This window comes from Anoplolepis gracilipes, chromosome 3 (genome assembly GCF_047496725.1).
Source record: "Anoplolepis gracilipes chromosome 3, ASM4749672v1, whole genome shotgun sequence".
NCBI classification, from domain to species: Eukaryota; Metazoa; Arthropoda; class Insecta; order Hymenoptera; family Formicidae; genus Anoplolepis; species Anoplolepis gracilipes.
The window spans coordinates 9,377,675-9,389,173 of record NC_132972.1 but is presented as its reverse complement, the minus strand read 5'-3'; the positions used below and the strand labels follow the sequence as shown (position 1 = coordinate 9,389,173).

Sequence of the window (11,499 nt, the reverse complement as noted above, 5' to 3'; positions counted from 1 at the left end):
TAGCACTTCATCCCTGGTAGATAGATCGGCGAAGCTATAACAGTAACCATAACAATGGAACCTAGAGGGAGCCCGCGATTTCGGGTATCGTTTTTTCGCGCGTATAAGGATGGTAGAAAAGGCTCATCGTCAGAGAAACAACTACACGTCCGTGAGGCGTGTGGTGTAGGGTAATGGCTAATATTATTTGGCGAGATCCTTAATGTCAGAATAAAGCCAAAAGCTCGTCGAGTCCCGTGCGCAATTGATTGTTACAGATTCGTTATCACAAAGTTATTCGCAATTCTCTCGTAATAGGAACAGCAGTTGTGCGAGATAATTTAGAGCGTGTGCACATATACATATCGCGAAACGGACGGCTCTATCGTCGAGAGCCATAACGTACGAATTGTCGGAAAGTTTCGCGAACGTTTTCGTAATATATGTCCCCTTTGTCGTACCTACGGGTTTTTTTTTGGAACAGTTTTAATTTCGTTAAGAGCATTCGTGTGAGGCACCTCGATAAATTCCTGCGGCACCCTGTAAACTTTTAAAGCGAATTTTTGGGGTCTGACCCTATCGTGGATCAGGCGGCAGCTGATGTAGGAGCGTCGCGAAAACAACACTCTCGTTTCGATCAGCCAATGCCTTTTTCTTTCAAACGAAGGTCACGTGCGAAACGTCGACCGGCCACGTTGAAGAGCGACAGGAAATGAAAATTGACGGATAGAATCTGTGACAGCTTGAACAAGAACGTGTGTAAAATTGACAACGTTTTAATTTTTTTGTTATTAACTTTAGAGCTTTAGTTATTAAGAATAATTGTTAGAATTCTTTGAGGGCAATCAGAACTCTAATCATTTTTTTAAATTTTTGGTAATGAGGGGCTAACTTCATATACGTCAGCGTTTCACCTCTATACGTGAAAATATAAGTTTTTTGAGAAAAATAATTATTTTAAAAAATTTCTAATGATTTTTTTCATTTAAAAACTCTTTATAGAATTATTGAAAATCTCTCAAGCTTTAAAAATCTAATAAAAAAAGTTATCGGGAAACAAAGTGGGACGCAGCGTGAACTTGACATCTCAGTTTTTCTGAGTTATTTTTTTGGTTTAATGGTTAGAAGTATTTGTTTAATCTATTAGGAATTTTAAAATTATTAAAAATAAAACCAGAGTTCTCAACAATTGATAAAGTTCCGTAAAGTGAAATGCCAGCTTCACACACACACACACACACACACACACACAAGAGTGTGCAGCCGTTTTTTGTCGTGCAGAAACTACGCATTGAAAAGATATCATTTTAAGACTTCAAATTTTAAATGATAAAATATTCCTTACAAGTAAACAAATAAACAGAACGACAAAATAAAAAAAAATTGCGTTAATTGTAAGATTCGTAGCTGCGATAACATTTCAAATCTTTTACTGCTTTCACATATGAAATTATAACACAGCGAAATGCGATGTGAATAAAACGGAATGAAATGTGAGTGCAAAAATGACTGCGATGAGAACGCTACCGCTTCGATAGGATCGTTAAAATTAACGAGCATGTACCAGCGACTCTCGAAATGCTGTCACATGCTTCTTGTAAAATCAAACGGCGATTCGTAAGTCATTTTCACGGAGCACATTAAGCAAGACGGCAAAAGTGGCGTCGAGACTGTTAATCGATGCTCTTAAAGATAAATATGTACAATAATTTTACACGTGTCGTGACATGCGAGTTTATATGCAAGTATAGATAGACACGCAAATACCGTAACATCAAAACACTGGATGTGCATCGTCACTGTAATTGCTAATTCGATGCAACATCCAGATATGCGTCATGCCAGATATAGCGATGTGTAACGCGTTTCCTGCAATAAAATGTTTATTTTTCGCGAAACGTCTTGAGAGTATTTGTCGTTGATTTATGTAATAAATAAAAAAACACACTAATGGATTATAAAGTATCGCATCAAGTTTTAATAGTAAATCCGCACACAATCACTTTGAGATGCAATTTGCATTCGTGAATGCGGTTGGTCATATTTTTTCGACTGACGCATGCAGGTGATGTATAACGCATAGAAAGCGGTATAATTTGCATTATTTGTTAAAAATTTATAAGCATTATACAAGGGCGTTTTCTCATTATGCGTAATGTGCCTACAATATTAACAGAAATAGAGCTTTGTCGCAGTTCTGAACACGGCAAACGATAATAAAGTCGCGCGTTGAGTCGTACATAACACAAATTAAATATAGCAGAGGAAAATTATAATTTATTAAATTTATAATTATTATACACAAACATGAGTTTTATTTAAACTTGTCATAACTTAAAATACACTATTACAAGGTTACACTATCTATCGAAAATAACAACATGAATCGCGTTTCTGAATTACGCTCTCGGGACCAAAATGCGTGTACCCTTTGCGTGGCCAACTGATTTTTATCGTCGTGTACCGCGTCAATTTCTTATAGACGGGGTTGGGCCGCACTCTTGAAAACCTAACGACCCGTGCACGTAAAACGAGATCCGTTGCCGGGATCTCTGCGAATTAGGGTGCACAGGGCCGAGGAAAATGTATGTGCATGTGCGGCGGTAGATATGTCAGGTCACGCGGTGACGAATACGATCGTATTACGGGAAAAGGTCCGCCTTTATCGTCACATTACATGCTCGCATTTATTCGTGTTCCCCACCCACGAATTCGGGCCGTTGATTCGACATTCGGTTCCGAGAATACCTGAACGGCTTATATTTAGAGTTTAAAAAAAAGACCAGGAAAATTATATAGCGGCAAATGTTCGGCGATTGTCTCTGAAATAATCCGTTAAAATTAAGATCCTTGAGGAAAAAAAATACATTGTAAAAAAATTAACAGAGAAAAGACAAAAAACAAAATATATAGTGGATATAATATTTAATACTTATATTAGGAAACAAAATATATTGCAAAATTAGAAAAATATACGTTTGTAATTCCAAGAATAAGTTTCGAGAACATAATTTCAGATGTTAAAATCCTCGACTAACAATAAGAAAGAAACGAGCCATAAATATCGATTCAAAGACAATTTAATCGCGAAGATGGAAAAGAAGGAAATCGCGATTCCGACGATAAAGTCCGTCGGAGCTGTTTCTTTCAGAGATTCGACACAAAAACACTTGGTATTGTACGCTCCTGCAGCTAAAAGCATTCCACGAGGGCAAAACGCGCGCGAAGGAAAGCGCCAGTGTATGTAGGTTAAAATCTGTTGATGTACAGCTCACACGTGGGATCACCTTTTCCTTCACATAATGTGTCCTTTCTCTTTCTATTTCTCGCGTATATTTCTGTTTTTTTTTTTTTTTTTTTTTTTTTCTTTCTTTACGTCGACTTCTCGCGCCTTTGAAGCGACGGGAACCAAATGGTGGGGTTAATGCGCGCACACGCCACGGGGGGTCGACCAATTTCCGGGTTCAACTAATGCACTTATCAGACAGCCAGAAAGGATCCCGAGAGAGAGCCCGTGGGGAGGAAAAATAATTGAGACGTCCCTCTCTCATCGCGGCTGGAGAAAGTAGCGCTGTTGCAAGGAAGACGCGCGCGCCGCGGTAAAGCAAAACGAATTTTAACCTTTTATAATCAAAAGCGCACGCATCTCTCCTAATTCGACGATGAGGAACGCCCAACGGAGATTACTGACGAATCAACCGAGTTGCGAACTGGTAATTGGAAAGTATCCAGTAGAGACGACTCTCCCGGTGACGCTCTTTCTCGTTCTCGCACAATTTTAGCCAGAATTACATAATCTTTCAAACGCGTTTATAAACTTCGGTCCAACTTTCTTTTTTACTTACATCTCGCAAACGTAAGTAGTGTTTCGCGCGAAAGTTGAAATAAAGCGCTCGTGGAACTCGTGGAAGGATCGAACTGTCCGCTTACCAAATTAGACAACCATAACGACGGAACATTTGATTGACTGACGCTCCTGTCATCGCGGCGAAATCTCAGAGACACTACGGCCGTTTAATTGGTTTTTAGTAAAGAGCTCAAAGAGACAGCGACGGCGCGAAGAAATTGGTAGGAGAATGCAGCTGTCGGACGGACGCGTTACACGACGCGTGCATTTCTTTGAGACACCGTCGTAATTAGATTCCTTCGGTGGGTCCAGAAAGAGCAATTACGGAAGACGTCGTCGATGTCGCGCTGTACATGCGCTGCAACCTGAATCCTTAAGTCTCGCTTTGATCGAGAGTCGACAGGGAATCGGATGAGAAGGGAGGAGGAATATGAGAACACGGAAGACACTGTGTCTTCTGTACGTCTTGCGACACTTTGGGACGCGTTTACGCGCGAAGACATTAAATGTAAAGCTTCGGATTATGACTGAGATATTTTTACATCATATTTTGACAGCAATGCTTTCATCGCTCTTTGTATTTTGCTAACATAAGTACCGACCGCTCCATATCCGATCAGCAATGAAATACGATTTTAAACGTTCGTATGCATATCACTCGATACGATCTTTACAATCCGCTAAAAATTAGTGACGTAAAATAAATACGCTTCCTATCGACTTTCTTCAACAATAGCAGTTTTTTTTTTTTATCCTGCGGCCAATCTATCGGCAAATTTATTTCGTGTAATCACGATGATGCCCGTAAGGAAAGTACCAAAGATGCAATATGATATCGCGAATCTCGAAGCGCGCGCGCGTACTCGTCGACAATGTGAACACTGATGTGACGCAGCGAGAGTACGTCACCGACGTCGCGACGGCGGTCGCCGAAAATTTCTCGGATTACATAAACCCAAATAATCCCGTGAGTCATTCTAATTCTGGCCGGCGGGGTTGCACCGCTGTCCACGCGTCCGTCTCTTTCTCTTTTCTCTCTGCTTCTCTATCCATCTCTCGCTCTTAACCTCCTCTCCCTGTTTGCGTACATTCAGCCTTCGGTCCCGTCGTCCCTCCGCGTCTGTCTGGCGCACAAATAGCTGCGACGCGTGTGTCGTTTCTCGCGCACACATGGCCCACTTTTCCACGTGGATCCCGAAATTAGAGAGAGCACCCGACCGACACCGTTTGCCTTTTCATTTTCGTCGCGACCAACGCGCATTTAAGCGCGCTGATTTTCCGATGTCCCTCCTAAATAGCGATGCCTGATTAAAACTTTCTGTTAAATAGCGACGGAATATGGAGGAACTTTTGTTCCATGGTCGACGAAACACACATGGGATATTTCGATCTCGTGTGCGCTTTATAGAATGATACACGTATTACACACCGCTTTCGAAAGAGTTTACTTGGATCGCGAATATACGTATTTCTGATTGTGAGAGAGAATATGAGGATAAAACATTTCCGGTTTATGGTTATGGTTGTTCAACCTTTCGAAACAGGTAAAACGAATCAATTACTTAATTACGTAAAATTACCGTTTATTGCGCAACGTGACACGAAGACTACAACAATATTATCCGGAGTCACGTATTTTTAACTGTGGCTCGGGCTTCCCACTTCCGGCGGGAAATAATCATTGGCAAAAGGGAATTTTTGGACGCGAGAGACTCTCTTCGACCGGAAAATAAATAAAGTAGCAGCGCACGCTATATCGCGTGTTGTTGCGAATGTGCAACGATGACTGGGCGACGTTGAATGCATCCCGCACTTTTAGCGATAATGCGACACATTTTGCTCGACATACGATTCACGTCGGTTATAGCCGGAATCGTGGGATTCCACTAGCTGTCCCAGATCTTCTATTCACGGTCCATTTTCACGAGACAACGACGATCAACCACGTGTCACGACCTCGTGCGCGAGGTCGCAGATAATGGGAATCGTTACGCTTTAGCTGCAACTTCAGCCCCGCCAGGACCGTAAGCCAGTACAGTAAAAAAATCCAATAGAAAAACAGTCGGACTGTAGACTTGTTTCATGTTTAACTTTAAACAAAAAAAACAGGTGAAGTAAGGTTGATTTAAGTTAAACGTTATGATTAAAATTAAACGTTCTAAGGTTGTATAGTTGATACATTTTTTTTCAATTATCAAGTGCAGAATTAACAAATTTGTTGCGAAATTATAATCTGAATTGAAGGTTAATTAATATCTGTAGACAGTTCGTAATATTTAAATATGGATAATAAGAAAGATTTAATGCAAAATATATATTTTTAGCACGACTATAATTATACGAATTAAAATCTACTTTTTTCCAAATGAAAAAACCGAACGCAAATACATCCCTGACAAAGTTTTATCAGATTCATACATCAGTATAAAAGTACCGGTTTGCTGGGATTCGGAAGGAAGTTGCCAAACGGTCTCGTGCAACGATGACGAGAGCGGCGTTAGTTGCGATTTTACTACTGTTCTCGATTTCTAGTGTGAATTTCGTCGATTCCGTGATACAGGACAACTTTGGAAGATTTCTGGGGACCTTTACCACGGTTAAACAGTACATTCCGATTGTTTATATTGTTCTCCCCTTGTGCGAAAAGAAAAAGAAAAATATTTTCGTTGCGCGCGCGCACGCATGCCTATTCCGCGCATTGTGTATAACGACGTGCCTTTGCTTTCCAGAGTGAAAATACCTGAATTGCTGAATCAGTTGTGCAACCAGTCGCAAGGTTCTAACGCGACTATGCGACGTGATGCTTGTTACGGTTGCTTCTATCGCGCAAGCATCTTACCGCAGGGTTTCTCTATGCTAGCAGCCATGTCCACGTGCGCCGACGATTATCTCAACAACACCAGTTACGGTCACTGTCAGGCTTATTTGCGAGTATGTGAACGAAAAACCGTCCGTTTATTTTCACCCCTTAATGTATTTCATAAATTTTTACTTATAAATTTCACGTTTCAATTCTAGAATGCAACCAGTATGCCTAATACGAGAAGTCCTACGTTAATATATTGCTCGTTCCTAGAATGCATTCGTCAAGTCAATAAGAATAGTTTGGTAAGGTTAAATTCTGAACTAATAGCTTAATAGTTAGATGTTACTCAGAACATTAATGTCTCTATTTTACTTTACTGCTGTTAACGCGTCCTCAATGAATGCTATCATCTTATAGCTCTGCTTACATTATTCGTTACAATCACATTTATAAATATTTATATTTTTTTGCTACTGATAATCACAAGTTATTATAAAAAAATGTTCGAGTATTTAGCACTAATAAAACTTTGTTAATATTTTAAAATTAAAAAAAAAAAACACGCTTCTACTAATCGATTATTATTTTTTATTTATCTATTTTTAATGCATGAACATTTTTTAATTGTAAATATGTAAATAGATAATAAGAAATCTATTGTAAATTAATTATTTAGGTCATAGACGTCAGGGGACCCAGACCAACGTTTCGAGGAGTAGTACAAATCAACCAACAAAGTCCTTTTATATTCTTGAAACTTCTAGCACAAAAAAAACGAAATATAAATAGTGTCTGCATAATTAGAGAGACTAATGTAACTACTCCCGGAACTATAGATCCGCGAGGTCGAGCAATTTCCACATTCTTGAGGTCATGATTTTCTACCTCGTTGGGAATGCAACTGACGACGTCTCCGCGTGAGATCACACAGATATCTCGCGCGTAATTCTCGAGCTCTGTAATCATCCTGTATTATACAATATTGTACAGTTTCTTCTATCGTGTACAGTAATAGTAACTTTATGGATCTCTATTGCACTGTAAAAACTAATTGGAGATTCACGAGGGAAATTCAAAATTCCTGCGAGCTGACGAATGCTTTTCGTAGCTTAGGGAGTGCGTCGATGAGGCCGCAAGAATGTTACCTAACTTCAACAGCAGCTACACGAACTACACGAACGTGCAGCTCGCGCAATTGTTCGTCAACACCACCGCCTGCGTGCTGTCGAAGACCCGTTGCTCCTTCATGAACCCGGTGACCGGCGAGGTTCAGGATGGTGACATCGTCAACAAGTTACACCTACCCTCGATGAACGCCATCCTTGTCAATACCGACTACGATATCAACATCGTGCAGCTGCCGTTCCGTCACGGCAGCGTCGACGTATGCACGAAGTACAGAAACGTCCAACAAGCGACTTGGCCCAGTGTCGTGTGTTAATTTACAAATAGATATTATCGCGCCAAGAGGCGGCGGTATCTTGAATGTTAAATGACGCGCGGGATCGTTTTACCAAACGACCGTTGCAGAATGAGATTACCGTATTGCCGTTGCTCGCAATAAAGATTTGTATCCGTTGGCGCCAACATTTCGATCATTTTTACCTCTTGGTTTCGCGACTATTAATACGGACGCTCGGCAGAGTTACACGGCACGTGCCAAGAGAATAACGCATCCGCATTGTTTCCCCGAGCGATATCTTTCTCGAGAATCTGTCTTTTTACCGAGAGAAAAAACGAGAATGTACAAAAGTATAAAAGAGTGCGATAATTCCAAGGCATTTTGTCCGATAATGTCATATCGGTTAAATGACACGAGCAAGATGTTAATAGCAATGGAGAATCCGAGTCATCTAAGTTCGCAGTGTGCATCATCGTTTGAAAGAAGCAGGAATTTTTTTGCAGAAATAGTCTACACATATTCGTATGACAATAAAAGAGAACGTTATACGAAATGTGCAGATAAGAGAGATGCGCGCACATAAAAGGCATCGCGCGCGATGCATATTATTTTTTCGCGAAAAGAAAGTTTCTTTTATATCCGCGCACACACGAGCGAGCAAGTTTCCATCTCAAAGATCACGCCGCGAGTATTTTCTACATAACTTTTTCGCAGACACGCAATCCGCCGAATCCCGAAAAGGAACCGATACCGCGTAATCCCGCCTGTCTCTCATCTTGTCGTTCCCTCATCGTCGTCTCAAGATTCGCTTCACCGTTTTCTCAAGACTGTGTCGATAGATAAGTGCCGGCTGAAACTTGACGAGAACTCGGCGTGTAAACAACTTCATCTAACGAATTCGATCGTCGAGCGTGAAAATTCGCAAATATAAACCCGACTGGGGATGCACCATCGGGGGGGGGGGGGGCCACCGTCACGGTAATTTTTATTTATTTTCGTTGGAACGCGCGGCGGATGCGAAAAACGCAAATAAACACGGAAAGACGCGAGCTCGCTAGTCGAGCAAAATTTCCTCGACATTTAGACGTGTGAGAACTCGCCCGTAAAAACTTCTCTCGGTGAGCTTTAATATTTCGCAAAATAAAATTCGCAGCGTAAAGCCGTGGCGAGCAAATATTTAAATGACACGCTAGTACGATTTTGTGAGTCGTCCATTACGTAGGCGTGCGAGAATGCTCCTTTCTTCGAAATCTGCTCGCACGTGTGGGCGAACGACGCGGTCAATTTCTCGTGGAGGGCTCCATTTGTGGTATCGATTACACGATGGATGCGCATTCGCGTACTTAATACGTGGACAAGAGAGAGAGGAAATAAAAAAAAAGAAGAAAAAAAAAAAAAAAGAAATGGCATCACTCGTAGATAAACTGAGAGGCGGAATCGCTCCATTGCGCGATGCTCCACTTAGCCTCTTCCTCGAAATAATTTGAAATATGCAAATACAATTGGCGTACGCATTTGCGTGCAATGTGAGAGAGTGTATACATTCTCGGACCAGTGTATATCACGAAGAAAGAAAGAAGAGGAGACGAGAGAAAACCTAAAAGGGAAAGAGAGAGAGAGATAGAAAGAAAGAGAGAGAGAGAGAGAGAGAGAGAGAGAGAGAGAGAGTGGGAGACAGGGTGAAGACTGAGCGCGTATATATTCGAGTGGCTCACGGTTCAGTTCTCTCAGAGTCAATCTAACTTAACATGCAGATGCAATACGTGGAATCGAGATGGGGACGGCGGAGTGAGAGGAGTCCTGATCATTCTTGACGTCGCTGTCCTTTCCATACACTCGCCTTTACCACAACGTCATACTTTTCTGATTGATAATTGCCGTTATCAATCAGAAAAGTCGATTATTGATAGTTAATGAAAGATTTTGATAGCTAATAAAGACATGAGTATTTATTTAAAAAATTTGAAATGTCAGAAATGCGATTCGATTGATTACACGCAACATGTAATATGTATTTTAATTTTGAAGTAAACAATGCTGAGAAGACTGAAAATTAAAATTTATGCATGTTGTTAGTTGGAATTTTCTACTTGAAATATTAAATACACAATTAGTATTTTTTTTTTCTTCAAAGAATACAGCCAGATATTAATGCCGATGAGTTCCGAGCTCTTTCTCTTGACAAAGCTCAATGCATACAAATGACACTCGTATATCAATTAAGAATACAAGAGAAATATCGAGGAATATTCATCGCGAGATTAATTCAATAGCACTCGTGAGCTTAGCGAATTTCGCTTTCAGACGCAAATACAATTGAGAATTAAACGGAAGAACATCAAGGCGTATTCAATCTACTATTTATATAATCCCCTTTCTGAAATTTCGAGGAAATCTCTCGCAAGTATGCGCGCGCTTGCGATACAATATACACTAATCACTTTAATAAATGATGAAGTTAACCTATGACTTTCGAGAATATTTCGAGAAACTTCAGAAGCCCCCCAATAGCATTTCCTTTCAAACAGAGATAGCTCTTGAACCAATATCCACTTTCGAATTTCAAGTAGGTCAGCTCGCGATTACGAACACCCTGTGTACCATTACTATTTCTAACCGATCATCACTAGGAATGCATCAGCAGCAGAGAATCATCGACAGATCCGTCCAGTGACAATCACCGTACGACCTCATTTTCGAGAAATCGACATCGATGACGCCGCCGACGTTTCACGCGGGTGAATCATGTGAAACGCAAACGGTGATTGCGCAAGCGGCGGCATCATCAACCGATGCGAAGGCGTCGGCGTATGTACAACGTATAAACAACATCTCGATATAGATAGATCAAGACATAGACAGAGAGAGAGGAGAGCACGAGCCACGTCATCGAGATCTCATGTGTGTGAAATCACGACGATTCATCACATTTCCATCTGCTCTAATTCGTACGCGTCCTTTCTAATACGGTAACGAGAAAAGGTATCGAGCGAAAATCTTAATCCGAGAAAGTTTCGTCCTCTTTGGATGCACGCAACGCAAAGATGCAAATACGTTACCCAAAGAGTCCAAGAATTTCAAGTTTCTACGGTTCGGATGCTAAAAAAGGTTGAGAAAGACGCGAATTAGATCTAGCATTTGTTGGTTTCGTACATTAACGATTTTCAGATATAAACGATTTTTGAAAAGAAAAATGATACATACATATACTTGAAATAAATTTAATATGTCCAATCTAAATTACTTTTTTTTTTAACACAATATATATAATTCAAGTTATAATTTCGCAGAATAAATTTAATTAATCGCACATATCGGAAAGCATTAAAGTATAATTTAAGATTTCATCGCGAAAGATAACTGAAATATCGATGTAATAATAAAATAAAAGATTGTTGGCTGTTAATCGAGAAGCTTCTCAATTCGTACGAGTTGGATAAATTCCAAGAACGCAATCTTCTGCGA

The 11,499-nt window shown here is 40.4% G+C and overlaps 1 protein-coding gene across 2 annotated transcripts; it reads left to right on the top strand.

The window, feature by feature from the left end:
• The first annotated feature begins 6,274 nt into the window (after positions 1-6,274).
• Positions 6,275-9,438, top strand: LOC140663828 (uncharacterized). 2 transcript variants are annotated; one of them, XM_072888331.1, is made up of 4 exons: positions 6,275-6,430; positions 6,556-6,757; positions 6,845-6,934; positions 7,741-9,438. In XM_072888331.1, exons 1-4 carry the CDS (start codon positions 6,309-6,311, stop codon positions 8,071-8,073), a joined length of 747 nt encoding a protein of 248 aa, XP_072744432.1. In that variant the 5' UTR covers positions 6,275-6,308; the 3' UTR covers positions 8,074-9,438. The 2 variants fall into 2 exon arrangements, with proteins under 2 accessions (XP_072744432.1, XP_072744433.1); XM_072888332.1 differs by having other exon boundaries at positions 7,309-7,873.
• The last annotated feature ends 2,061 nt before the right edge of the window (positions 9,439-11,499 follow it).